Raw genomic sequence first — 27,573 nt, 5'->3', positions numbered from 1 at the left:
TAGCAGGGTTTTTTTTAATTTAAATTTTATTATTTTAATACCAGGTATTAATATTTTAATACCTGTTGGTTTGGATGATACTCCATTTGTCAGAAATCCTTGTGGAATTTTTCCTAGTGGCTGCTGCTGGATTTCATGGCAGCATTTGGAATCAATGATTTGTTACCCCTGGAACTCTCCTGAGCTCCTCCTTTGGCCTTTATTTTAAAATCAAAGGGGAAAATGATATTAAAATGCTCTGTCCCGGCCACATCTATATTCCTGGGGGAAAACTGATGGGTATTGCAGTCTGTTTTTGGGAAGAGAGGGCTGCAGCAGAGGGATCTTCCCCACTTATCCAGGATTTCTGTGTCTTCCCAGTCGCTTGTACCTTCAGCTGCACCATGAAGTTCACGGTGCGGGACTGCGACCCCAGCACGGGGGTGCCAGAAGAAGATGGGTATGAGGATGAGTATGTGGTGAGTCCAGGATTTGTTCCCTCTTCCCCATTCTCACTCATTTGGGATAAATGTGACCATTGGCTCAAGTTTCTTCTCAATCCTGAAATCGGTCAATCTGCCTGAAACAGCAAAATACTGTAAAATGTCATTTTTAGATCCTTCCCCAAAGCTTCATTCCTGGCAAAGTTTTAGTGCCCTGTGAATGGAATTTGTGGGGACAGAGAAGGGAAGGAAGAAATAACTTCCATTGTCTGTTTTCAGAATTGTGCTGGAGTCTTTCCACCCCAAACATTCAAGTTTTTGTTAATTTTGTGGTCAATGATAGGGACAGAGTCAGATTTCAGGAAGTATTGGAGGGACAGGACACAGGGAATGGCTCCCACTGCCAGAGGGATGGATGGGATCTTGGGAATGAGGAATTCCTGGCTGGGCTGGGATTGCCAGAGCAGCTGGGGCTGCCCCTGGATCCCTGGAATGTCCAAGGAAAGGCTGGACACTGGGGCTGGAGCAGCCTGGGACAGTGGGAGGTGTCCCTGCCATGGCAGGGGTGGCACTGGATCATCCTGAAGATCCTTCCAACCCAAACCAACCTGGAATTCCATGGATTCTGAGGAAGTCTCTCCATGGAAGAAGCCCAGGACGGGCTGTAGAGGCTTTGACCCATCAAGTGATGACCTCATTTTCTGCTCTCCTTCAGTCTTACAGGTGTTTTGTATAAATATTTTTAAGGTTTACAGATGGATAAATAAATACTATTTATTCATCATAAATACTATTTCCCCTCTTAAATAAATAGTATTTCCCCATAAATAACTATAAATACTATTTCCCCTCTTTTTAGAAGCTATTATGATATGGTTCTCATGGAATTAAAAGCAGGCATTGTCTTACCAAAATGCTGTAGGCCAAAATGCTGTAGGCTCTTTTTCCTTTTCCAAGGTGAGGATTATTTCCATAACTGGCCTAAAAATTTCCCTTTTTTTTTTTCTTCCCAGTTGGAAGACTTGGAGGTGACAGTGTCTGATCATATCCAGAAGGTTTTAAAGCCCAACTTTGCAGCTGCCTGGGAAGAGGTGGGAGATGACTTTGAGAAAGAAGAAACCTTTGCACTCAGTTCCATCAAAACCCTGGATGGTGAGATAATCCCTCATTTATTGATCACTCACCTGCCACACTGGGGTTTTATTTAGTGTAATAAATAATTACCTGGAATGATTTTCTTCTTCAATCTCTGAATGCAGAAGCTGTCAATAACATCATCAAGTTCCTGGGCATGCAACCCTGTGAAAGGTCAGATAAAGTGCCAGAAAACAAAAATTCTCACACCCTCTACTTGGCTGGTAAGTGTTCCTGCTGCTGAATTTCATGTTTCCATGTCCCCACGGATTTTTCTAAATGAAGGGAAATGGTTTAGGAGATCCTGCTGTTATTTTGGGAGTTTTTTCTCTGTAGAAAGGAGGTTTTTTTCTCTGAAGTGACCCAGTGTGTTGAATGCAGTTGGTCCTGACGTGGAGACCTCTGTCTTGGATGTGCTCAGGCCAAGCTCTTGGAATGGGGGAGTTCCACCTTTGGGAATGGTGGAGAATCTCTGATTTGAAAACTTCCAGAGCAGACAGAATTAAATCCCTTAAATGCCTGAGCTTATCCCAGAAGGATTATTCTGGGAGGGTCTTGTTCTCAAGTTCCTGTTGCTAAAGACACATCCTGAGTTGCCCTGCAGCACCCACAACTTCTTCTAGAATCATGGAATGGTTGAGGTTGGAAAAGCCCTCTGAGGTTGAGTCCAGACATTGCCACCACTCCTCTGTGTCCCCAAGTGCCACATCCACAGGGCTTTGAAATCCCAACAGGAATGGGGACTCCAGGGCAGTTGTGCCAGGGCTGCACAGCCCTTTCCAGGAAGGAATTTTCCCAAAATCCCCCCTGAGGCTGCCCTGGCCCAGCCTGAGGCCGTTCCCTCTCCTCCTGTCCCTGTTCCCTGGAGCACAGCCCGACCCCCCGGCTGTCCCCTCCTGGCAGGGACTTGTGCAGAGTCACAAGGTCCCCCCTGAGCCTCCTTGGCTCCAGGCTCAGCCCCTTCCCAGCTCCCTCAGCCCCTCCAGACCCTTCCCAGCTCTGTTCCTTTCCCTGGATTTTCCCCAGCCCCTCTGTCCCCAGAATTCCAGGGTGTCCCTCAGGGAACACAGCCCAGGTGCCACTGGTCTCTTGCCCACCTGGGGATGTCACCAGCACCCCAGGGCCTGTCCCAGCTTTCCAGCCTGGAGCATTCCATGGGGTTGTGATCCACGTGCAGAACATGGCTGAAGACTAAAGCTGCCCTGCCCTGGGTCAGGACTGGATCCCTGAGCCTTTCCAAAGTGACCTCTCCATGTTGCTTTGTCCCAGGTGTGTACAGAGGTGGCTGTGACGTGCTGGTCAGGTCCCGGCTGGCACTTGGGGACGGTGTGACCATGCAGGTGACAGTCAGGAGCAAGGACGAGACGTCCGTCGATGTCATCCTGGCTTCCGTGGGCTGAGAGTCCCAGCAGTGCAATTCCTGCAATTGCCCCTTTTTCCTGGCTGTCCTTCTGCATGTCGTTTTTATTCCTCAATTTGGGAAATCTTTTCTATGATGTTCATTAGTGGCTGGCTGGTACTGAGCCATTCCCATGTCCCTTCCCTTGTTGTCACACCGTTCCTACCTAACTTATGGCATCTCAACCAGGGAACAGGAAAGATGTGAGAAAATCAGATTTTTGTCAAAATTGCTTTTTATTAACAGAAAATAAACACTGGTTCAAGTGGTGGAATTCATATGAATTACTGTTAATAAAATAGAAATTTTTGTTCTAATTCTGTCTGCTCCAGTACAGAAAAAATATCCTATAATGACTGTTTATTAAGCAAAAACCCCTTATTCCTAAAGGGATGCTATTAAATTCCCAACACGAACAGTTAAAAACCACCCCAAACCTCCAAATTTGCAATATTTTTGTGACTGTCTCTTCTTCCACACAGAAAAATCAATGTACAGAGGGAGATTAAACTCCATCTCTTGAGGCAGATTCAATTCTCTGAGCTTTATGTCAGGTAATAACCAAACCTCAGGACAGCCTTTTCCTGGGTTCAGATTGGGAAAAATCCCATATGGAAAACTGGGAAGGGAAGGGGGATGGAGGGATTTTGTAAGGGAACTTCTTCCTCTCCCTGCTGATTTCTTCCCAAGTCAGGGTGATGAAGGAAGTAAGAAATTCTGATTTAATGTTAATTTAAACCTCTGCCTTTCTAAATAGAGAGTTAAGCTGGGCAAGAAGGTGAGTACAGGGCTGGAAAAGCTGCCAGCATCCTGCTTTTCCCCTCATTTTTCCAGCTGTCCAAGGATTTAACTCAATTTGGCAGCCCAGGATGAGGGCGTGAGCCCAGTGTTGGATTTGGGAGAGAAAATCAATGTTTTTTCCTGCCCCCAAAGCCTGACTGAAAGCAAAGAGTGAGAACTGAGTTGCAGCAGCTCAGAAAGAGTTGATGAAGTTCAGATAAGCATTCAGAAATCCCATGGGATCCTCCAGCTGGGGATAGTGGCTGATGTGGTCATCCAGCACGGACACTGTGGACACGGGAAGCACCTTCCTGGTGGGAGAATAGAGCAAGGCTTAAGCACAGGAATTGCTGCAGGCTCAGCCCTCTTGCACAGCCAGGATCCTGCCCATTTTTGGGATAAAGCCTGGAGCAGCTCCATCTGACCCCTTCCAAGTGCTGGATTTCCTTCAGGTTAGTTTGGAGGAGGAGACTTCCTCAGGAAACAAATCTTCCCTGTGTGGTTTTAAAAATGGATCGTGACTGAAAATCCTGATTTTGGTGCCTAAAATGCAGAACCAATTTCCAAACTGCTCTGACTGAACCACTGGGCTGTGCAGGTGCCAGTGGGAATTAAAAACAGCCTCCTTGAGGATGGAATTGAAGGAATAGCCAGGCAAAATATCCCTTGGAATGAAGCCCCAGCTGCACATTCCCACTTTTGTCTTACTTGTAAAGCTGGAGGAACTCTGGGTGTGGATTCACAGGGTCCAGGGGCCCGTAGATGAGATGCACTGCAAGGGAAACACAGACAGAGCTTTTATATCCATAAATTAAAGGATTCATTAATTAGAACATCCCCAGGGAGACCTGCAGGAGTGTTCCCTCCTCACACAAAGCTTGGGAAGCTTCCAGTGGAGCACTGAACAAAACAGCTCTGAATGGGCTTTTGCTGGGCTGCCTTGGGATCAATCCAGCCTCCAACCCCCAAATTTTCCCCTGGTTGCAACTTTTTGGGCTTGAAAAGCTCCTCAACTTCTCTGGAGCAGCACTTGGAGAACCAGCTGTGAACCAGGGAACATTATCTCTGCTGCAAAACTGGGTTTGAGCTCAGAATAACGAGAGGCTGATGAGTGGAAAGGAGCCTGGAAGTGAGGGGGGCAATTCCCAAAAATCCCAAGCGGTAAAGGAATGGATTCCTACTCACGTGGGACCGAGGTAGACATCAAAGCCCCAACCCAGCGCTCTCTGTGCTTCTTTCTCTGGTTTATGTACTGCAAAATACTGAAGGAAGGAAAAGTCCTTGTTACGCAGTGGATGGTGCCCAGCCTGGAATTTGCTCCCAGGGCAAATGAGATCCAGGTGGGATCTGCATCTCTCGTGGGAATCCAGCACCACACCATCATCCCTGGGCTCAGGGACTCTGTTCTCCCACTGGGGGAAGGGGAGGCAAGGAGCTGAACCCAACCACCAGCCCAAGAGCCTTCTAAATGCCACAAATTGGAAGAAACACGTCCTTCCAAAATTGCCAAGCTGAAGATTCAGGATTGGAACTTTTGGGAGTGGCCCAGAAGGTTCAAATCTAGAGGCAAATCTCTTTTGGGACAATGCTGCTCAAATACCTGGCACAGATTGAGCTCTGAACACCCCAAACCACTGACTGCCAAAGAAAAAAATCCACATCTCACATCCAACTCCAACCTTCATTTCCCTGCCTTGCATCATCCCAGAGAATCCCTACTCCAGCATCACCCCCCAGCTATTTCTTGGGATGTGATGTTGATCCCAGACTCCAAAAGCAGCAGCTGGAAGTTCTGGAGAGCCTGGCTGAGTTCCAGGAACTTCGGAGCAGGGGTGACATTCAGCTGATGCAGGAATTCATGCCGAGGTACCTGTCCATAACGAGATTCCCGTCGTTATTCCGCACTCCCGTCCACATATCCCAGAATTCCGACTGGGAGAGCTGCGTGTAGGGCCCAAAAACTGCTCTGAGCCTGGAAAAAAATGGAATTTGGAGAGACACGGCAGCAGCTGTGTCAGGGAACCACTCAAAAACTACTCGAGGGTAAAAAACACAGCAAAACTCCAAGTGCTAAGATGTCCCCCAAATAAGTTGGGGATGGCCTGAAAGGGCTTTTTTGGGGAAAAAAGAAGAGGGTTTTTAACACTGCTAAAAATACAAAAATCTGGTTGTGCAGGGGTTTTGTTGCCTCTGAAATGTGTAATTCCAACACTTGTGGAGAGGAGGATTCCAGTGTCCAGGGAAAAGTTGTTTGGTTTATTTTTAAATGGAAGTGTTTGGCCAGTGTGGAGAGGGAATGGTCCAGAGGTCAATCCCACCTCTCCAGGACCAGTGCCAGGGAATCTGCTCCCTGCCAAATCCCTGATTTATGGAATCATGGAATGGTTTGGGTTGGAAAGGAATTTAAGGATCATTCACTCAGGGACACCCCCAACCTGGCCTCGGACACTTCCAGGCATCCGGGGCAGCCACAGCTGCTCTGGGAATTCTATTCCAGGGTCTCCCCACCCTCCCAGCCAGGAATTCCTTCTCATTCCTGCATTTCCCCTTCCCCACTTGGTTCACATCCTTATGGATTGTGCCCAGCACCCCCAAGACCCGACTCACCCTCCGGAGAAGAAGAAGAAGTTCATCAGGCGCAGGAGGATGGGGGACAGCAACCCCCCATCCTTGAGGAGCTTGGGAAGAAGGGAGAAAAGGAGGGAGCACAACTCTGCATCGGACACACGGATAAATCCACAGAGAGCTTTTCCCACCACGCCCAGCCCAGACCCTTGAGGTGTCCATGGGGTGCGACAGCAGCGCTCCAAGGGGTGTTTAGTTGGGATTTTGGGATTGAGTATGGCTGGAGAGGGGAGCAGCTCACCTTCTGGATGAAGCGGGGGTAGTACGTTTCGGGAAAAATCCCTGGAAGGACATCAAAGAACGGAGCTGTAAGGCTGGAAGTGTTTTGCTGCATATCTCCCAGGTTGTCCCCTTCACGGCCCAGGGATCCCCAGGACTGCTGCTCCCAGTTAATTACAGCACCTTGATTGCAATCCTTGGGATTTGGGTGATGGGGATGGGAAAGCCAATCCATCCCATGGATCCCCATCCCATGGATCCCAATCCCATGCATTCCCATGACATGGGTTCCCATGACATGCATTCCCATGACATGGATCCTCTGCCCATGGATCTCCATCCTATGGATCCCCATCCCATGCATCCCAATCCCATGGATCCCCTTCTCATGGGTTCCCATCCCATGGATTCCCCTTCCCATGGATTGCAATCCCATGGGTTCCTATCCCATGGATCCTAATCCTATGGGTTCCTATCCCATGTATCCCATCCCATGGGTTCCTATCCCATGGATGCCCATCCCATGGATCCCAATGCCATGGATCCCAATCCCATGGACCCTAATCCCATGGATCCCCTTCCCATGGGTTCTCATCCCATGGATCCCCATCCCATCCCATGGATCCCCCACCTATGGATCCAAATCCCAAAATCCCATGGATCCCCATCCCATGGGTTCTCATCCCATGGATCCCAAACCTATGGATCCAAATCTCAAAATCCCATGGATCCCCATCCCATGGGTTCCCATCCCATGGATCCCAATCCCATGGATCCCCATCCCATCCCATGGATCCCCAACCTATGGATCCAAATCCCAAAATCCCATGGATCCCAAATCCCATGGGTTCCCATCCCATGGATCCCAATGCCATGGATCCCAATGCCATGGATCCCAATTCCATGGATCCCCTTCCCATGGGTTCTCATCCCATGGATCCCCATCCCATCCCATGGATCCCCAACCTATGGATCCAAATCTCAAAATCCCATGGGTTCCCATCCCATGGATCCCAATCCCATGGATCCCCACCCCACCCTGGACAAACCTCACCTCCATTGGACAAACAGAGGCTGTTGATCAGGATGCTCCCAGTTTTGTTGTGCTCATACCTGGGGACAGCAGAGAAGAAGGTGAAACACGACCAAACCTCTCCGGGCTCCGAGAAACGACCCAGCAGGAGCTCAAATCGTGTCGGATCAGCTCCGTTTCCTTTGGGAATCGGGCGGACAGAAGCCTTGGGTGTGCCCTGAGACACCTCAGGCACAAGGAAAAGGAGATTCTGTGCCACATCCTCCCACTTATCTGCTGGAAATCATCTTGGTGGAGACAACAAAGGGCAGGAGGGGTGGCAGGGACCTGTGGAGCAGCTCCTGGGCCACCGTGTCCCCGTAGTCGTGGGACAGGAGGTTGATGCGCTGATGCCGGAGCCCGAGGTGGCGCAGCAGCCCCTCCACGATGGTGGCCTGCTCGAAGATGGAGTAGCCATGGGGCCTCTGCAAAAGTGGGAGAGGAGTCCCAGTGAGAGCCTGACCCAGCAGGAGCCCACAGATTCCAGAATCAATGCCCCAAGGGAGGAACGTGGAATTATGGAATATGGAAAGCAGCTTGTGAGCCCAGACTCAGCGCTTGGGATGTCCTGTGATGTCCACAAGGCCATGGGAGCATTGTCCATGCTCCAGAGGGGTCCAGGTGCATTTTGGAATCCCATCAAACCTAGCTGAAGGTCCACCAGAAACCTTCCCTATCCCTTCCACTGTTGTAATGGCTTATCCCTTTTCCAGAGGTAAACAGGAGGAAAAAAACAATTTTTCTCCTGGATGGCAAAAACCAATTTTCTGGAGTGCTGGGCCGAAAGCAACCATGAAAATCCTTATCCCAGGGTACTCACAGGCTTGTCACTGAATCCAAATCCGAGGAAATCCAGGGCAATCACCCGGTGGAAGCGCTGGGTCAGCCCTTCCCAGATCTGGGAAGAGGAGAAATGCATTGAAAAAGCATCCAGCAGGAGCAGAGGGTGGAAACATCTGCAGTGATGAGCAGCCATGGATGGACATGCTCCTCCCCACCATCCCAGGAGAACATTCCAGCTCCAAGAAAGCAGCAGCGGGTCAAAATTCCCCAATAAACAGCCACACCGTCCCCTCAAAAAAGCCAAGGAATTGTTGTGGCTGTTTTCCTGGACTCTGGGATGTGGAAAGAGCTTGGATTTCACACTGGGAGAAGAACAAGGTGATATCCAGCAGAAATCAGGAATTCTCCTCTGGAGCATGGCCCACCCCTGCTGTGCTGCCTGCTCACCCCCAGGAGCTGAAAATCCCGGGATTTGCTGTCAGATTCCAAGCCCCTCACCTTGCTCCAGTCGTAGCTGGACGTTGGGAAGCCGTGCAGGAGCACCACGACATCAGAGCTGCCGACGGCGCCGCTGGAATCTGCGGGGAGAACGGGACACCTCGGTGTCAGCTCTTCCCAAAATTCCTCCTCTCTGGGACAGGAACTGCTCCCTTCTAGAACGGGACTTGAGTCCATCCCACTGGGAATCCACCTCTCCCTCTGCTCCCCAGATCCAAGGATAGGTTTGAGTCTCACCACAACTTCCCTTGGGAAACCTCACCGGCTCCATGGATTTTAAATCAATTGATAAAGGGATTTAATTAGCCCAAATTAATTCCAGCAGCCTCTGTGCTGCTGCAAAAAGGGTTTTCCAGTGTCTTTTCCATGTTGGCATCCATTGGAGGATTTTGGGACCCTTCCACCAAGGTACAAGAACCAACTTTCTCCAGTGAAACGTTCTGATCCATCCCTGGCGGATCCGGGATGGCAAAAACCGGGCAGGATTTGTCACCACCATGGCCACCGAGGGATGGATGGACTCTGTCACCTCTGTAGAAGATGTTCAGGTCCTTGTAGGTGAAGAAGCTTCCGGAGGATTTCCAGGAGCGGAGCGCCGGGGAGAGCTGAGGGGGTGGGATGTGCAGGTAGACGGCGAGGAGGGGCACACCCAGCAGCCCCACCTGCAGCCACCACTCCTTCATCCTGCGGGACACAGCCGGGACACCGGGGTCACCCCGCAACTCCTGAGCTCCCTCTGAGCTCACCAGGTCTGGAGAAACCACATCCATGTCCCCAAAATTCCTCCATTCCTAGAACCCACCTCCATGGCCCCAAAACACCCCCAATGCTATAACCCACATCCATGGCCCCAAAACTCCCCCATTCCCATAACTTCCATGGCCCCAAAACCCTCCCCAATACTATAACCCACATCCATGGCCCCAAAACTCCTCCATTCCCAGAACCTCCATGTCTCCAAAACTCCCCCATTCCCATAACCCACATCCATGGCGCCAAAATTCCTCCATTCCTATAATCCCTTTCCATGGCCCCAAAACTCCTCCATTCCCAGAACCTCCATGTCCCCAAAACTCCTCCATTCCCATAACCCACATCCATGGCCCCAAAACTCCTCCATTCCCAGAACCTCCATGTCCCCAAAACTCCCCCAATGCTATAACCCACATCCACCTCCCCAAAACTCCTCTATTCCTATAATCCCTTTCCATGGCCCCAAAACTCCTCCATTCCCAGAACCTCCATGTCCCCAAAACTCCCCCATTCCCATTAACCCACATCCATGGCCCCAAAATTCCTCCACTCCCAGAACCTCCATGTCCCCAAAACTCCTCCATTCCCATAACCCACATCCATGGCCCCAAAATTCCTTCATTCCTATAACCCACATCCACCTCCCCAAAACTCCTCTATTCCTATAATCCCTTTCCATGGCCCCAAAATTCCTCCATTCCTATAATCCCTTTCCATGGCCCCAAAACTCCTCCATTCCCAGAACCTCCATGTCCCCAAAACTCCCCCAATCCTATAACCCACATCCATGGCCCTAAAACTCCCCCATTCCCATAACCTGCACGTCCCCACGGTGGCAGGTCCAGCAAACATTTGGGGTCTGAGAGAGAAGGTCAGTCTCATTTGGGGTCTGAGAGGGATTGGTGGGACCATTTGGGATTTCAGAAGGAACAATGGTCCACTTTGGGGTCTGAGAGGGATTGGTGGGCTATTTGGGGTTTGAGGGGTCATTGGAAGGCTGTTAAGGGGTCTGAAGTGGAGTTGTGGACTTGTGGGGTTTAGATGGAAGGGGGCATGACCCCACTAAGTGCCCACAGGGGGCCATGGGGTCACTGGGGGGACTTGAGGGGTGATGGGCTCATTAGGGGGCCATGGGTTAATTGGGGGTCACTGGGGGAATTGAGGGCCATTAGGGGCTCATTAGGGGGCCATGGGTTAATTGGGGGTCACTGGGGGAATTGAGGGTCATTAGGGGCTCATTAGGGAGCCATGGGCTAATTGGGGGTCACTGGGGGAATTGAGGGCCATTAGGGGCTCATTAGGGAGCCATGGGCTAATTGGGAGTCACTGGGGGAATTGAGGGCCATTAGGGGCTCATTAGGGGGCCATGGGGTAATTGGGGGGCCTGAGCGGGCCCTGGGGTCACTTCGGGGTGGGGGTCAGGAGCTTATTGGGTTCTGGGGGGTCGTGACCCCAACGGGGTTCATGGCACTCAAAGGGAAGGGCCACACCCACCAGCGAGGCCACGCCCACCATGGGACACACCCACTTAAGACACGCCCCCATCAGGCCCCGCCCACAGACCGCGCGGGACCTCCCCCTCAGGCCACGCCCCCTCGCGGAGGGCGGGGCGGAGCCTCCGCGCGCGCTCCCGGCGGGGGGGCGTGGCCGCGGCCGCGCGCGCGCCTCTCTCACCTGCGCGCTCCGGCGCTGCCGCGCGCCGTCCTCGCGCTCTCCCGGCGGGGCGGGGCCTGGCCGGAGGGGCGTGGCCTCCTGCCCGCGCATGCGCAGCGCACCCCCCCGTGTCTCCCTTTCCCCCTTCCCGCCCGCCGCGTCCCTCCCGTTGCCGGGCGACGCGCGCGCTCCGCGCCGCGCGGGCTCTGATTGGCTGCGGGCGCGGCGGGCGGCCAATGGCGGCGGGCGTAGTTGCGGGGTGGGGCGGGAGGCGGGAGCGCGGCCGCCTGTGAGGGACGGGCGGAGCGGCCCTGAGGGGAGATGTCGGCGCGGGGCGGCTTCGGCGACCCTCAGGTGCCCTCAGGGGTCTGCCCTTCTCAACACCCCCCGGGCGGCGAGGGGGACACGGGGCACGGCCGGGGGGGATGGTTCGTGCGGGTCCCGGGGCCGGGAGAGCTCCGTGCGGAGAGGAGTTCTCTTTCCGAGCCTTTAAATCAGCGCGGTTTAACACCCAGATGGGCATTCAGGAATCTCTCGCTTGTCTTTCTGTCTCTTAAATCCCTTCAAATCGCATTTTCTGCTATTTCTGGGTTTTTTATTATTTAATTTTTTAATTTTGGCTTCTCGTCTTTTCCATTTTGAAACAGCTTCTAACCCGCCGCATCCCCTCGAATCCCAAGTATCAACATGTAAAAACTCGTCTGGATACTGGTAAGTGAAATTATTGTGGGATAAAACCACCCAAAATTGATGTAGGATGACAGAAAAATATAATTAATGCCTTAATTATCTCTGCCCGGAGCTAAGTCACCCCAACCCTACAGAATCCTTATTGTGGTTATGATTTGTCTCATCAAATATTGTAAAAATTATAGAAATTTCCTATTTACAATTATATAAAATATTAAAGTTTCCTATTTACGATTTTCCTCCGAAGCTGAAATTAAAACAAGCACGAAGTCTACAGATTTATGTGTATTTATATATATTTTTATGTACTTATATATATATTTATCTTCATACACCCCGCTGAAAATTGAGATTAAATGCTCTGTGTATAGATGACCACATGTTTAAAGTTTATTTTCTCTTAAAACCTGTTTATTTTTTTTTTCTACTCTTCTTTTTTTAAAGAACAATTTGGGTTTTAAATAACTTTAAACTGGGTCAGGCTCTGTTGTGGTGGTTCCCATAGAAATTATTGGTCTTGGAATTTTTGTCCATGGACTTTTCCTGCATCTTATCAAGGGTGTGAGCCAAAATAATTATTTGGGGGTGTCTTTGTGTTTTGGGGTTTTTTTTTTTGTTATTAAAGCAGCTGAATTTTGTTCAGTAACATTATCTTGTCGTTTCCTCACCAAAATGTTGGGAAAGGAGCAGCAGATCCTTGGATTTTTCTGTTTAGTTCTACTTTCCTTGAGAGAAAAGAGGAAAATTGTGGCATTTTTGTACCTTTTATTGCCACTGTGAAGGAGGATTTACAACAAATATCTGTTTCCTTCAAAGCAATTAAAATTTAAGCCTTAGTGGGCCTGAGGAAAATAAATAATTGTAACAAATTGATTTTTTTTTTTTTTTTTTGTTACAGGAAATAGTTTGTCAAAATATATGGAAAAATTGGAAGAGATCAAAAGAAGTGAGTACCTGGGGAGGAGCAGGATGGGTTAAAAATGAGTTGGTTCAAGGCTCAAAGAGCAGGAGATGAATTCCAGGAGGTTTTCCTTGGAAATCTCCACAGATTTAATTTAAAAATCCAAGCAGGAATCTTCCAGATCCTTCTTTGCTATTGGATTTTATTTTTGGAAGCTCTGTTAGCTAAGAAATGCAGGCTAGACTGATCTGGGAAGATTCATGGATCATTTCTGAGACTTTTATTTCACTTTGAGGTCACAGCTTGAGCTCTTTTATCTTTATATGATTTAAATTCCTATCAAAATACTCCAAGACAGGAAAAAAGCAAGCTCATTCCTTGTGTTTACATTGATTTCACCACCACTAAACATTGAAATTTTGAAGACTTTAGGTTGTTCAGACTAATGAAGGCCTAAATTATTTTTATTTCTCTTATTTTCCCACCAAAACCAGGCTTTTCAAAGCATTTTCCCCCAATAAAACCAGTGATTTATGACTTTATTCACAGATTATTCTCACATAAAGAGCCAGGAAAGCTCTTCAACCTCAAAGCTGCATTTGTGGAGGTGAAAAAGAGCCCTGAATTGAGCTGAAAGCTCCATTAATTAGGATTTGAAATGTCCAGGTTTAGTTCTCAGCCCCACTTTCTGAGGGAGCTCAGGGGAATCTATTTGTGCAAAACAACTCTTTGTGGTTGGTTTGTTGGGTTTGGGTTCACACTGCAGGTCTTTGGGGTAAAAAAATGAAAAGAGGAATGACCTTGAGCTTTCCAAAACACTCTGTTGACTGAGATTTCAGTGCTGGACACTGCCTTACTTTTTATTTCTGTTGAAAATCTTGCTTTTTGTGGGTTTCCAATCTCAGCACGGATCTGTTCCGTGCAGTTCTTTTATCCTTTCTTTTTTGTTTTTGGGGAGGAACTTTCTCATTCTCTGCAGGGCTGAATGGACACGTTGTTGTCCCAGGGAGTGGAGGAACTTCTCCCCCTTGGTTTCTCAGGGATAGATGACACCCTTTGGATGCAGATTGAAATCCCCAGCACAGGCACCTCTCTGTCCCTTATGTAACGTGAGAGATTTAAATCCACACCATCAAAACATTAAAGAGCTGCACCCACCCACCACACACCCATCCTTTGGAGGATTGATTGACTTGAGGACACACAGCAGGGCTCTTCCTTCTCTCTGCTGCTGCTTCCCTCCTCTCCCAAAGCCCTCAGGAGCCCATCCCTGGAAAACAGAATCATTCCAAGCAAAAACATGTCAGAAAATTCCAACAGCTCCGCCAGGACCGGACCGGGTACGTGGGGTTGCTTTTGGAGCTGGAGGCAGCACTTCTGAGCTCTCTGGGAAGGCATTTTGGGTGGCAAAGGCAAGATCTAGGGCAAAGAGGCTTTTTTTGGGGTAAAAAGTCCTTATTTGAGGTGGGAAGGAGCCATGCAGGAGCTGCATCGTTTGGCAGCGGTTCTGCTTTGGTGGTTTTTATCCATCCAGCACTTCCCAAGCTTTGCTGCTTTTATTTGTCCTTCTAAATGAAGTTTATTTGCCGTGACAGAAAGGCTCTTTTTTGGCCTTTGCTGGGAAATTTTAATCCTTGAGCAGATGAAACAGGAAATAATTACAGAAAATAATTGTTGCTGGGGGTTTTTTTTGAGTTTAAGGAAGTTGTAACAACCTCAGTTGAGGTTTGAAACCTGGTGGTTTTGCAAGAACCACGAGGGTCATTTTCCAGATAATTGACATCCTGAAATCCAATTTCTGCACCTCCTCATCCTGCAATCCCTTTTCTTCACCTCCTGTGCTTCAGCCCTGTGGTTTGGATGTGCAATGGATATTTTGGAAGGGCTCTTTTTTCCTAGGACAACTTGTGAGGAGCAAAGAGGTGCTTGTTTTACAGCCTGATCGAAATGATTTCGGGTAGGATGTTGAATTTGGGAACTCTGAATGTGTTGGGAAGAGATCTCAGCCTCCAGCATTCCCATGGCTCTCTCAACAACTCAGCTGGGGAATTTCCATAAGCAAACCCCACAGGAATTTTTTTGTCTGTTGGCTGCAGGAATGTGCAGGGGAGCCCTTCCCCCTTTTCTCCTCATTTCCCCTGAGCTAATGGAGCATTCAGCAGATGGTTTTAGAGGATTTAGAATCCTTGAACTGAGTGGATTTGCCAAGGATCCCAAGCTCCATTGTCATCCCTCCGAGCTGAACAGCTGGAGAGGGACCAGCTCCTTCCCAGCCCTGCATTTCCCAAAGGACAAAGCTCCCATTGCTTCCCAGGACAGGTTATTCCGTATCAAGATGTTCCCACTGATACCCATCCTGGCTTCTCTTTCCTCCTCCCACCTTTTGTTTCACTCCAGGAGGTCTCTCCCTTCCTCTGCAGGAGCTGGATGGGATCAGGCTCCCAACCTTGGCTCTGGGAATCTCTGCTCTGGCTCTTTGCCAGCAGCTCTGCTCAGTTTTCTTCCTCCCTAAGCTGTGTCTTCAGGATTAAGATTCAATTAGGCCAGTTTCTTGTATTAATTACCCTTTAAGACTCAATTAGTCCAATTTCTTGTGTAAGTTATCTGTTCCTTGAGAGATCTGTGACTTTCTGAAGAAACCAGAATTTAATTATCAGATAAAGTATTAAAAGCTTGGATTTTTTTAATTGTTAAGATGGAATCTATGTCTTTAGCTTGGTATTTGCAAAGACACGATGCCCCATGCTCTGATATTGCTGTAATTTACACAAATTAAAAATTAAGGTAAATTAATCTTTTGGTTTAAGGAGCTTTGTGACTCCAACGGGCCTCAGAGAACAGCAGGGAAAGGGGGAAATCCTGAAGTCCTTCCTGCCCCAGCCCCATGGAAAACATAAATTCATATTTGAGTCTAAAAGCAGCTAAATCTGCCTCTTCCACTTCATCATGTCTGGACAAAATCTCTCTATATAATTAGTCTCTATTAAACTTTCTCTTTATATCTGGGATTAATTAAACCTTTTCTTTATAACTGGTATTAATTAATTAATTGATTTATAACTGGCATTTCACAAACTCTCCAGATTTGCTGCTCTCATCCTTCAGCACGAACCTGCCCTGAATTCCTGCTTGGCTGTGGAAGAGTCTTGGAGAAAAGCTGGGATTAAGCCGTGACCTGGTGTCTAAAAAAACTGGGAATGAGCTGGAAATTTACCTTGTCCTCTTTGTTTTGTTTTTGTAGATTACAGGTATAAAAAGGATGAGCTCTTTAAAAGGCTGAAGGTGACAACTTTTGCTCAATTGGTATGTACAGATCCCTCTCTGACCTCCAGAATCTTTTAGGAGCAGCATTTTTCCTTGGATTAAAAATTTCTCTGTAATTATTTAGCTTTAGTTGTAATTATTCTGTCTTGGCTTCTTCCTGCCTTTAATAAAAGTAAATAATTAATTTCCACAGTGGCCAAATGCTTTAATTACAAATTAAAGTTTGTGGTGACTCCATCTTTGAAATTTATTCCTTATTTGATTTGTCCATTAACTTAAAAGGAGCTTCAAGCTTCTTGCAAAAGAAAAAGGCTGTGTAAAACAGCACCTAAATCTGAGTTTTGTGTCTGCAGCCCTCCCTGACCCCAGGTTTGACTGCAGAAAGTGGGCAATTGGGACTTCAGGGCTTTCTGTGCATTATTTTATTTAAAAGCAGTGAATAGTGATATTTTTAAAAGTGAAAAATTGATCAGGAAATAAAGAGCTGGGGAGTGCTGGTTCAAAAAAACGGCTTCAAACTAGGAAAAAAAAAAAAAAAACCAAAACCAAATTGTCTTCTCAGGAGAGAAGGAAAGGGAAGGTTAAACTTGGAGATGCGAAGAGTGGGATCCTGCAGACTCGGGATTTTTTTTTTCCCTGGATTGTTTTCCTTGAGCTGCTCCCTGCTGTGGATGTGGGGATCAGTGTCTGCTTGTTTTTTGTGCCCTGCAGGTTCTCCAGGTCGCCTCTCTGTCCAACGAAACCTTAGAAGTGACAAACGAGGAGCTGCACAAGCTGCAAGGTGACAACGCTGATGGCAGGGACAAAGGGGGAGAGCTGGGGGTCACTGCCAGGGGGTGAAGTGGCAGAGCTGGCAGGAGGAAAAATGGAAAAATAAAACTTCAACTGTGGCCTGGCAATGTAAACACTCCTAAAAAAAGAAGGGTTTGCATGTAGGAAAAGCCTCGTGCTGGCAGTAACATAATCCACATCAAAAATTCAGTTTTATTGATTTCTTCAAATGAGAGCTCAAGCCCTAAAAAAAATCTGTTGGTTGTTTATTATTTTAAACAAGGAGGCTCTGGGTAAATTCTCTTTGTTAAGAGGATGAAGATAAAGCTGTCACACTTTTCTTTCCAGGAATAGAAACTGCCCTTAAAACCTGCTTGTTTACCTCCTGCAGCTCCTTAGCTCCTCGTGCCCTCTTCTCTCCCCAGATTCTGGTGCTGCAGGAGATGACACAGGGACAAATGGGAAAGGGAGCCCTGAGGGGACACCCAGCCCTGTCCTGTTCCTCAACAACTCCGGAGCCGGGGAATCCCATCGCTCCACGCTGCAGAGGTGCCTCAGTCACCATCATTCTCCTCCTGTCTTAGCTGATGATTATTTGAGCCCAGCTGCTGGTTTTAAATTGCTTGCTAAGTGGTTTTAGCCTGTACTTCTCATTAAAGCCTGGGTTTGTAGGTGAGAGGGAGGGGATTGGCAGGATTTCCTGTTGGAATGGGTTTGGATTAAACAGCAACCCAAGGTTGTTGTCACCTGATGAAGGTCTGACCAACAAATGTGTTTGTGGGATTCCATCCAAGCCCCCACATTCCAGAATTTTGGGGACAACACAGTGTTCTGATCAGCTCAGTCATGTGCATTGCTGTTAGTGATGGTTTTGTGTGGATATGGAGGGGCAGGATGCAGGGAATGGCTTCAAAGTGACACAGGGATATTGGGAAGGGATTCCTGGCTGGGATGGTGGGGAGGGGGTTGAAATAGAATTCCCAGAGAAGCTGGAGCTGCCCCTGGATGTGTCCAGAGCTGGGCTGGACAGGGTTTGGAGCACTCTGGGATAGTGGGAAGTGTCCCTGCTTGCGAGGGTGGAGAGAGGCTGGAATAGAATTCCCAGAGAAGCTGGAGCTGCCCCTGGATCCCTGGCAGTGTCCAAAGCTGGGCTGGACAGGGTTTGGAGCACTCTGGGGTGCTCTAAGGTGTCCCTGCCCATGACAGGGGGTAGAACGACATCCTTAAGGTCCCTTCCCACCCAAACCATTCTGGGATTGAGAATAATTCCAAACCCACCATGTTTGAAGAGATCCCAGGATGGTGCTGGAAGAGGAAGCTTTACCCCAGCTCTTCCCCAGCCTTGGAAGGGGTGGAGAACCACAAAAGCATTCCTTAATCTGCCATTCCCTTTGCAGTGTGATCAGCGGGGTTGGGGAGCTGGACATGGAGAAGGATTCTCCAAAGAAGGAGGACCCCCAGGCCCAGGAGAGGCCTTACCCCGACTGCCCGTTCCTGCTGCTGGACGTGCGGGACCGCGACGCCTACGAGCAGTGCCACATCGTGGGGGGTGAGCAGCCACAGGGACACAGGGCCACAGTGCTGTCCCTGCTGGGCTTTGTCCCCCAGCTGGGACAGTACTGCGTGTTCCCAGTGCTTATCCAGCACATCCCTCCTTCCTGGGAGGGACCAGGGAGGGGATGAGGGGCCTGAGCTGATGTTAATCCCATCCTCAGTGGGTTTTCTCTCAAGGCTGTTGTATTCCAGGCTGTTGGTGTTCAGCCTCTGGATGATTTTCCCTCTTTTTCTATTTTTTTTTTCCCCTTCTGCAGCTTATTCCTACCCCATTGCAACGTTGTCTAGAACCATGAATCCATATACAAATAATATTCTGGAATATGTATCCTTTACATGGGAATGTGAGGGGATGTTGGTGGGAGCTCCCAAAATCGATTGGTGTTTATCCAAGCAAAATTAGGGATCTCAAAAAGGGTGGGGCAGGAGGTGGAGTTACCTGGTGCAGCTCCACTGCCCCAGTCAGATGCTGGATTCTGCTTCCTCAAGGCTGCTCTTGACTCCATTGAATCCAGTGTCTGGATTTGGCATTTCTCTGGATTTTGGCAGCTGGAAGGCCGAGCCAGCCTTGGGCACTGCTCTCCTGCTGCTGTTCTAGGAATGCATCCATCAAATCCTTTGGCTTCCTGTCAGCACCTTGATGGGACTGGGGATGAACAGAGGATTATTAAGTGGGATTAGGCTGATCATTCCCAGGCTGTTGATTCTGAGGGGAGCTTATAAACAAAGGAGCTGTTGCCATTCCCAATCTTCAAGCAATGCTGGATCCAGTGGGAATTAAGCTGTGTCTGGCAAGCCTCAGCCACTGAGAATTCTATCGAGAGAACATTCCCGCTGGATGCTTGCAAGCCAAGTATGGAGCCTTTCCCTCCCCAATCCCACTTGTCTCTTTTGCTTCCTAAAATGTTTCAATTATCCTCTTAAATTCAGCAGTTAAGCTGACTCCTTAACAATTCCCGTGGCAGAAAAATGCCCATGGAAAAATCATCATCGTGTACGACAACGACGAGCGCTTGGCGAGCCAGGCGGCCACCACCATGTGTGAGAGGGGCTTTGAGAACCTCTTCATGTTATCTGGGGGTAGGTGGGGCTGGGAGAGCTCTCCTGGGGAAAGGGAGAGTGGGGAGCAACTTGTGGAAGCTGGAGATGGGAAAGATCTGGGTTGTGGAATCATGGGATGGTTTGGGTTGGAAGGAAGCGGAAGGATCATCCATTTCTGTCCCTATGGGCAGGGACACCTTCCACCATCCCAGGCTGCTCCAGCCCCAGTGTCCAACCTGGCCTTGGACATTCCAGGGATCCAGGGGCAGCCCCAGCTGCTCTGGCAATCCCAGCCCAGCCAGGAATTCCTCATTCCCAAGATCCCATCCATGGCTGCCCTCTGGCAGTGGGAGCCATTCCCTGTGTCCTGTCCCTGCAGGCCTTGTCCCCAGTCCCTCTGCAGCTCTCCTGGAGCCCCTTTATGGCCTGGAATATGCTGCAAGCTCTCCCTGGATCCTTCCCTTCTCCAGGGGAACATTCCCAGCTCTGGGAGCAGCTCCAAGGCCTCCTCTGGACTCTCTCCAGCAGCTCCCCATCCTGCTGCTGTTGTCCCCAGAGTTAAACTCCGTGTGGGATCTCACCTGAGCAGGGCACAGGCGCACAATTCCCCCCTCTCCTGCCACCCACATTCCTCCATCCAAACTCTGGTCCTGCAGCTGCATCAGTCCCTGGTGACTGGTCCCTGCTGAGCCATCCAGCTGGGATAACAGCTGCTCTGTGTCCCTGCAGGCCTCAAGGTCCTTGCCCAGAAGATCCCAGAGGGGTTGGTCACCGGCACGCTCCCTGTGTCCTGCCAGGGGGCAGCTCCCCCGGGAACTGCCCGGAGGAGAACGACTCCCAGGGTGCCACCCACGCCTGCGGAGAACAAGTGGAGGTTTTCTGCAGATGATCTGCAGAAGGTGAAGCATTACCTGGCTGAGGAGCAGATTCCTTCCGATGCTGCCAGTAAGAGTCCAGTGCTGCCTTTTTGGGCTTGCCTACAAACACAGGGCCAGGCTGATGCCTCAGGATTTAGCTTTTCTATTTTTCAGATTCTGAGCTGCTTTAGTGTGTGTGTGGGTCTGAGCTTCATATTATGGGATGGTGAGCTCTCTGCACAGAGCAGGGAGACAAAACAATTCCTGCTCCAGCTGGGCACCAAGGACAAATGATCCAAATCTCAGCCCAGGAGCACAAACACCGTGGGCTGGAGAGAGAAAAACAAGCAGGATGGGACTGCCTGGGCTAAAGCTGGAATGGGACAATGAACTCCAAGGTGCCAATGGAGCAGAACTGATCCCAGGGAGAGCCCCCGGGAGCGCTCGTGCATTTTGGGGCCATTTTGGTTCATTTGGGTGCAGCCCTGGCTGGGCTCTGGTGCTGCCCAAGGTGGATCCATGGAGGAGATCCTTTAATAAACCCCTGCTTTATTCTTTAGTCCAGCTTCTGCTCTAGGTCAGTCTTCACAAGGCATCAAGGCAAAGTTAAAAGAATAAAAGGGGATATATTTAATGCAAGACCTTCAGGTACATTAAGGGCAGATTAAGTTAATTAACCTTTTATGTGGAGTTTAGTCATGCACTAATGATTTGAAAAATATAAAAGCTAAAATTCTAAGGCATCACCAGAACATGCTTCAGCCTCATCATGGAATGTTTGGGTGGGAAGGGACCTTAAAGCCATCCATCCCACCATGGGCAGGGACACCTTCCCCTATCCCACGTTCCAAACCCATCCAACCTGGCTGGACACATCCAGGGATGGGACAGCCACAACTTGTGGACAAGCACTTTGTGATTTGGGGTTGTTTTTCCCACAGGTCGCCTTTCCCGGAGTGTTTCAGGCCACGATTCCAAGCTCTCATCCGTGAGGAGCAACCCCAGCCTCCCCAGCCCTGCTCACACCGTGGGATCCCTGAGCAGCCGCTCCCACAGCAGGACCAGCATCCAGAACAGGCCCTGGAAATAAATGAGCATCCAGGTTTTGGGAATCCTGAGCAGTGCAGCCCGTTTGTGGTTTTAGGAATCGGCAGGGAAAAGCAGCCGTGGTGAGAATTGGCAGCTCGGGTAAGGCTGGGCAGCTGGAATGATGTTTCCTAGAAGCAGGAATGGCATCACTTGGGGTGCAGGGCAGGACAGAGGTGGTAGAGCTGGTTTTGTAGGGGAGGGAGAAAACTGCTAGTAAAGGCTGGGACCAGTAGAAACTGTTCCACCAAGTTTTTAGCCCAGCTGAAGGAATTTGTGTCCGTAACATTCCTGGGCCACGCTGGAGCCATGGAATGGAATAAAGGTGATCAGGCCACAAATCATCTGTGAGCACGAACTTTGGTGGTTTTAGCAGAGATAAAGACATTCAGCAACTTGCCAAAAGTGAGAGAAGATCCTGGAAGGCTTATTTGTTGTTTTTTTTTAATAAATTATGATAATGAACAGAAGTATTTGTAATAAAAATCATTTTTATTGCCCAGCTGGTGCTGTGACAGCCGTGCTTGCTTGTGGACACTTTGTGAATAGTTGTGTCTTTTCCAAGGTGAGCTGGAGGAGAATAACTGGAATTTTTTTTTTCCAATGACTCCTTTTCCAGTAGTTTTTTAAGGTTTAGAGTGGCTGAAGGAAAATTTGCTGCTGCTGCCTCACCAGGGTCCCTAAAACAGAGCAGGGCCCTGGAATCTGGAACTGAACAGGGTAAAGGTTTCCTGGAAAAGGAGTAGCACAGTTTTCCTCAAATTGGTGCTTCTGGATAACCTGGGAATCCTCCAATTTTCCTGAGCTGCTTATGGGACACTTTGGAGGTGATTTTGGAGGGATTCTGCTCTCCAGTTTTTCCATCTGGCATTGCTGAGCCTGGTCCTGGTTTTGGCTGTTGTGGTCTTGTGGGGTTTGTGTGTATTTTTGGATTCAGTGTTTTTTCCCCTTTTTGAAGCAGACAATCTTCAGCACATCCCAAAACTCACTGGTGATTTTGAGGTAATTCTGGTGAAAGGACAAAACCTAGGAGAAATGACACCTCATTTCCTGTTGGGCAGCTTAGGACTCAACGTCCCTGAGCACATTTATCTTTTATTGTGACTCTGAGCGTGAAATCAGACAATGCTGATTTCAGGACTGGCAGGTTCAGTCTGATTAGGTCCTGCTGCTGTGGGAGTAGATTTTTCCAGCTCCGTGAGCTCTTGGAAGTGTCATTGCACTGGCTAAAATCCTGGTTTTGCTATCCAGCTGTGGGAGACAGATCCAGAATCCCTGGCTGCTCCGTGCTGCATGAAAACCTCCTGGTGAAACTGTTGGACAAAACTGGCTTGAGTTGTTTGAGATCCTCCAAATCCAAGGAATCAAAGCAAGGACTGAATGTGCTTTCCCACCATCTTGATGGATTTGTGTGGATTTGGACTCCTGGTGTTGTTTGGAGCAGAGTAAAACTCCGTAGAGGCTGAGAGGTTTAATTGTTTAATTTAATAAAATGTAAATTACGGCATCTGTTTGGGTGATTTATTTGCAGCTTTGAGATCTGTGGAGAGCCTGGAAAAGCTGGGAGTGAGCAAGGGCTCAGCTCCTCATTCCCTAGGGATTGCAGCAGGTAAGGAAGGATCACACAAGAAAGGTTTGGCTGGGAAAGAGACTTTAAAGCCTGTCCAGTTCCAACTCCTGGACATCTTCCACTATCCCAGGTTGTTCCAAGCCCTTTCCAACCTGGCCTGGAAAACTTCAGGGGTCCATGGGGTCCACAACTTCCCTGGGAATTCCAGCCCAGCCAGGAATTCCTTCCCAATATTCCATGGCTGCCCTCTGGCAGTGGGAGCCATTCCCTGTGTCCTGTCCCTCCAGGCCTTGTCCCCAGTCTCTCCTGGAGCCCAAATAAATCCTGCTGAGTTCGTGTCCCACAGCCCAATTCCCTTTCCACCCTCTGCCAGATTAAAGGGAAAACCACCACCTTCCTTCCTTTTTGTTCCTGCTATTTTCATGCCCTTTCAACCAATTCCTTTTCCAGGCCACTGGTCCAGCACACCCTGTTTGTGCTGGCACCAACTCCAGCTCCCAAAGGGCTTTTCCACCCAGTTTGGGGAAAAAGGGAAAACAACCACAAGCTTTTCTCATCCTCCTTCCCATTTATTTACTGATTGCCTTCTTCCCTCTCTCCAGCTGCTCCAGCCCTGATCCCAGCTCAGTAGATGTTGTCCCGGGCGTGCTCCATGATGACCTTCAGAGCCAGCCAAGTCTCCTCGGCGGTGGGGACGATCTGTCTGGCGGGCAGCAGGAATCCGTAGCGCCCCGTGTCCCGCAGCTCGAAGGTGAAGGAATATTTAATCCCCTGGTTGTAGGTCCAGTCCACAGTCGATCCACTCGCTCTGTCTGAGGGAGGAAAAAATGGGGGGGATTTGGAGCCTCGATGGCTTTGTACAGGAATCCCGTGGGATATTTGGCCGCTGTGAGGGATGGCTGTGGGATTTGGGGGTTTTGGGGCTGCCCCAGCACTTACAGATGGTGGTGATGATGCTGCCGTACTCGTACTGGGTGCCGTACAGGGAGGACAGAGCTGCCACGGCCTTGGCGGAAATCTCGTGCTGGGAATACAGGGATGGGGGAAAGATGAGGCAAAGAAAGCAAAAACCTGTGGGATACAGCTTCCCTGGGAATTCCAGCCCAGCCAGGAATTCCTCATTCCCAATATTCCATTTCTGCCCTCTGGCAGTGGGAGCCATTCCCTGTGTCCTGTCCCTCCAGGCCTTGTCCCCAGTCCCTCTGCAGCTCTCCTGGAGCCCAAATAAATCCTGCTGACTTCATGTCCCACAGCCCAATTCCCTCTCCATCCTCTGCCAGATGAAAGGGAAAACCACCACCTTCCTTCCTTTTTGTTCCTGCTATTTTCATGCCTTTTCAATCAATTCCTTTCCCAGGCCACGGCCTTAGCAGAAATCTTGTGCTGGGAGTACAGGGATGGGGGAAAGATGAGCGAAAGAAAGCAAAAACCTGTGGGATACAGCTTTTTTCTGGGTGCAACAAAGCTCCTCCCAGTTTCCCAATGAATTCAGGACAGAGGTGGCTCCTCCTTGGAGCAGCAGGAGAGCTCAAGCCCATCCCAACCCCTCAAAGCACGTGGGCCTCACCAGTTCCTGCGCGTTTGGTGCCGGGGTCTCGGTGTAGCCGTAGGGGTAGAGCAGGAGCTGGGAATAGCTGTGGATGGAGATGAAAGCCTTGATGTTGCCATGGCTCTTCACAAAGTCCACGATGGATTTCACCTCGGGCTCCGAGTTGGGGTAGGGTCCGTGGTACGTCTCCGAGCAGGAGTATGAGCTGGCTCCGGCATCTGCAGAGAAGAGGGGGGTGAGAACACAGTGGGAATTTGGGGGCTTCCAAACCCAACAGTTATTCCCACCCCTCAGCTCCTTGGTGGTGATTAAGGAATGCTCCTGGTGCTCCTCCTGGAGATTTGTATGGTGACTTTCATTTGTCACTGGGGGACATAAAAGCCCTGGTGGAGCCCAAACCCTCAGCTCTGCCACGGAGAGCAAACCCCACCTCTTCCCCAGGGGACAGCAATGGATCTTTGAGCCAAAAACAGCTTTGGAGCCTCCAGCTGGAGAGTGGAAATGCTCCACAGATGAAAGGGGACAGCTCTGACCTCCAAAACCTGCGTCCCAGTTGCGGTTGGGGTCCACTCCGACGCAGATGGCACCCGAGTGCCTGGACCTGGTCTTGCGCCACATGCGGTCCTGGAAGGGCAGAGCCACCTCAGCTGGTGCCCGGGGCTGGAGCTCCACAGCTTGTGGTGGTCCCCATCCCATGGAAACGTGGGTGGGGAGGCCTTGAGCCCTCTCAGGGATGTGCAGTGCCCCAAATCCTGCTCCCCAGCCCCATCCAGAGCAGCTGTAGGAACCAGGGAGAGGAAATCCAGGCCGGTACCGTGGTGTGGGTGTAGGCATAGCCATCTGGGTTGGTGACAATCTCCAGGAAGATGTCCATCGTCTCCAGGATGGAGGCCACACCTTCGTTATTCGCGTGATCCTGGACAATCTAGAGAGGATGGAGGTTTGGGGCTCCCCTGTTCTCCCTGTGGGATCACCCACCTGGATCCCACAGCTCCTGAGGACCGGGTGGCCCTTCTGGGATGTGTCAGTACCTTCCTGGCAAACCAGACGCCGCTGGCCTGTGTCACCCACTCGCGGGAGTGGATCCCGGTGTCGATCCAGACGGCAGGGCGGTTTGTGCCCCCTGTGCTGAACTGAGAGAGCAGAGAGAGGGGGGTTGGCTTTGTCCCTGTCACCACTTTCCCCTCTGGATCACAATCCCCAAATCCTCACCTTGAGCACGTAGAGGGGACGGTTCTCGGTCGAGCGGCCAATCTCCAGCTTGCTCACCAGGTTGGGGTTCTCGGCCACCAGCATGTCCATGAAATTATAGATCTGGGAACAAGAGATGTGGGGGTCACTCCCAGCTCACCCCCTGCCCAAGAGCAAACTTTTTCCCCCCAAAATGCCCCAAGTCTTGTGCATTCCCACCTCATCTATGGTGTGGTAGGCGTCATAGTTGAAGGTGGTGGTGTCAAGCGGCAGCTGGCGGCTGCTGCGGAGCATCTCCCTCTGCTCCTCATCCAGCAGGGCCTGTGGGACAAGGGTGGGATGAGCCCTGATGGGATTCCCACCTCTCCCCCACCTCCCCTGCAGCACTGCTGACCTGCACATCCTCGATCATGATGGAATAGGAGACCCCAGTGGCCTCCAGGTGGGCTTTGACCGCCTGCAGGCTGGGGAAGGGCACGCGGATGTCCACGGGCAGTCCGAGCTTGCGGGGAGCCAGCCAGAAATCCAGCTGGATGGGGGAAAATGGAGATAAGGGGTGAGATCCTGCCTTGGTGTGCATCCCCCAGCACCACCCTGTCTTGCTTTTCACAGCTCGGTTCCCATAATCCCACATCCAGCCCCATCCTTGCTTTGCGTGGGGGGTGTCCCCAAAATCCGCCTCCACGCCCAGTACCTGCAGATGCTCCAGGTCCTGCAGCTCCTGCACCTTCTGCAGCTCCTCATCGCTCTGGGGGATGATGCGCAGCACCTGGTGCCTGTGGGGTCAGGGGGTGCTGGGGGGTGTGGGATAAACTCCAGCCCTGTTAGTCCAACCTAACCCCACCCATCCATCCCCCCCATTCCAGGGATTTCCCCTGAGCCTTTTCCCTGTCCCCTCTCAGGGCTGAACCAGCTCCTTCTGCCCCACCAGGTGCCACCATGCCCATCCCGGCCCTCTTACCCAACGAAGGTCTTGGTGCAGGTGGCCACTGCCACCAGGGCAGCCAAGAGCACGGGGAGCCTCATGGTCAGTGGGGAGAACTGCTTTTGCATCCCAACAGTGCCCTGGGGCCTCTTAAATCCCATGGGATGGTGGCCCCAGCCCGGCCCCTCCAGCTGTCCCTTTTCCCAGGGCCTTGGGAAGGCTCTGGCTGCCACCAGCCAAGGTCAGGCCCTGCTGTCCCTATCCTGGAGCTCCCAGTCCTGGCCAAACCTGTCCCATGAACCTGCTGGGGCCGTGGTGAGTCAGCTGCCAGCAAGGTGAGACCGGGAGGTGCCAAAATCCCACAGCCTCCAGTGCTGGCTGAGGGGAGGGAAAGAATCGGTTTGGGTCAAGAATGCGCAAAATGCAGATTTTCACTTGGGGCTCGGTGAGCGTGATCCCTAAGCCACAGTGGTGGGGAAACTGGTTTAAAATTTGGCTGAGGAAAGTGGTGTAAGCCTTGGCACAGGACAGAGGTCAGAGCAGGTGACAGTTGTCCCAGTAGCCAAAAATAAACAGCAAATAACCCTGAGGGTACCCCACGTCCCTCCTTGCAGCCCCCTGGGAAGGGATGGTGAAGCAAAGCTACTCAAAACCCCACAAATTTGGGGTTGCTTGCCCAAAAAAACCCATCTCCTCCCATGCAGGCTGTTGGCTCCAAAGGATGGGGACTTTGAGCCAAAGTCATGAGGGGAAAATCAACACCTGCAGGACTGGGAGTCCTTTTCCACCCTTTTTTTGGAGTTTAGCATGAAAAAAATCAGGGTGTCTGAAGCCAC

The 27,573-nt window shown here is 50.3% G+C and overlaps 4 protein-coding genes across 6 annotated transcripts in view; 2 read left to right on the top strand and 2 right to left on the bottom strand.

Annotated features, from left to right (window-relative positions):
- The window catches only part of COPG2 (COPI coat complex subunit gamma 2), a 36,038-nt gene extending 32,766 nt beyond the window's left edge, over positions 1-3,272 (top strand). For both annotated transcript variants that reach the window (XM_072918300.1, XM_030289653.4), the window contains exons 21-24: positions 361-458; positions 1,436-1,574; positions 1,682-1,780; positions 2,826-3,272. In XM_072918300.1, coding sequence (XP_072774401.1) covers positions 361-458; positions 1,436-1,574; positions 1,682-1,780; positions 2,826-2,956 — 467 coding nt within the window. In that variant the 3' untranslated portion in view covers positions 2,957-3,272. The remainder of the gene's footprint in view (positions 1-360; positions 459-1,435; positions 1,575-1,681; positions 1,781-2,825) is intronic.
- On the bottom strand, positions 3,173-11,432 carry MEST (mesoderm specific transcript). 2 transcript variants are annotated; one of them, XM_072918386.1, is made up of 12 exons: positions 11,360-11,432; positions 9,462-9,616; positions 8,933-9,012; positions 8,472-8,549; positions 7,940-8,076; positions 7,634-7,692; positions 6,602-6,642; positions 6,343-6,413; positions 5,606-5,707; positions 4,921-4,997; positions 4,444-4,507; positions 3,173-4,046 (listed from the first exon to the last, which is right to left on the bottom strand). In XM_072918386.1, the coding sequence occupies exons 2-12, from the start codon at positions 9,613-9,615 to the stop codon at positions 3,929-3,931; spliced, it is 981 nt and encodes a 326-aa protein (XP_072774487.1). In that variant the 5' UTR covers position 9,616; positions 11,360-11,432; the 3' UTR covers positions 3,173-3,928. The 2 variants fall into 2 exon arrangements, with proteins under 2 accessions (XP_072774487.1, XP_041576812.2); XM_041720878.2 differs by lacking the exon at positions 11,360-11,432 and having other exon boundaries at positions 9,462-9,785.
- An 83-nt stretch (positions 11,433-11,515) lies between these two features.
- On the top strand, positions 11,516-23,009 carry CEP41 (centrosomal protein 41). The gene is made up of 11 exons (XM_012568797.5): positions 11,516-11,692; positions 11,986-12,049; positions 12,927-12,974; positions 16,171-16,232; positions 16,905-16,974; positions 17,390-17,513; positions 18,362-18,513; positions 18,776-18,843; positions 19,484-19,598; positions 20,289-20,504; positions 21,358-23,009. Exons 1-11 carry the CDS (start codon positions 11,660-11,662, stop codon positions 21,504-21,506), a joined length of 1,101 nt encoding a protein of 366 aa, XP_012424251.5. The 5' UTR covers positions 11,516-11,659; the 3' UTR covers positions 21,507-23,009.
- Positions 23,010-23,620: 611 nt separating this feature from the next.
- Positions 23,621-26,913, bottom strand: LOC100224866 (carboxypeptidase A1). The gene is made up of 11 exons (XM_002187557.6): positions 26,774-26,913; positions 26,507-26,588; positions 26,207-26,341; positions 26,032-26,133; positions 25,834-25,935; positions 25,653-25,754; positions 25,436-25,546; positions 25,155-25,245; positions 24,640-24,839; positions 24,012-24,096; positions 23,621-23,884 (listed from the first exon to the last, which is right to left on the bottom strand). Exons 1-11 carry the CDS (start codon positions 26,896-26,898, stop codon positions 23,697-23,699), a joined length of 1,323 nt encoding a protein of 440 aa, XP_002187593.5. The 5' UTR covers positions 26,899-26,913; the 3' UTR covers positions 23,621-23,696.
- Positions 26,914-27,573: the final 660 nt, after the last annotated feature.

This window comes from Taeniopygia guttata, chromosome 1A (assembly GCF_048771995.1).
Source record: "Taeniopygia guttata chromosome 1A, bTaeGut7.mat, whole genome shotgun sequence".
Taxonomy (NCBI): domain Eukaryota; kingdom Metazoa; phylum Chordata; class Aves; order Passeriformes; family Estrildidae; genus Taeniopygia; species Taeniopygia guttata.
Note: the sequence above shows the minus strand (reverse complement) of the source record. Positions and strands in the feature narration are given on the sequence as shown.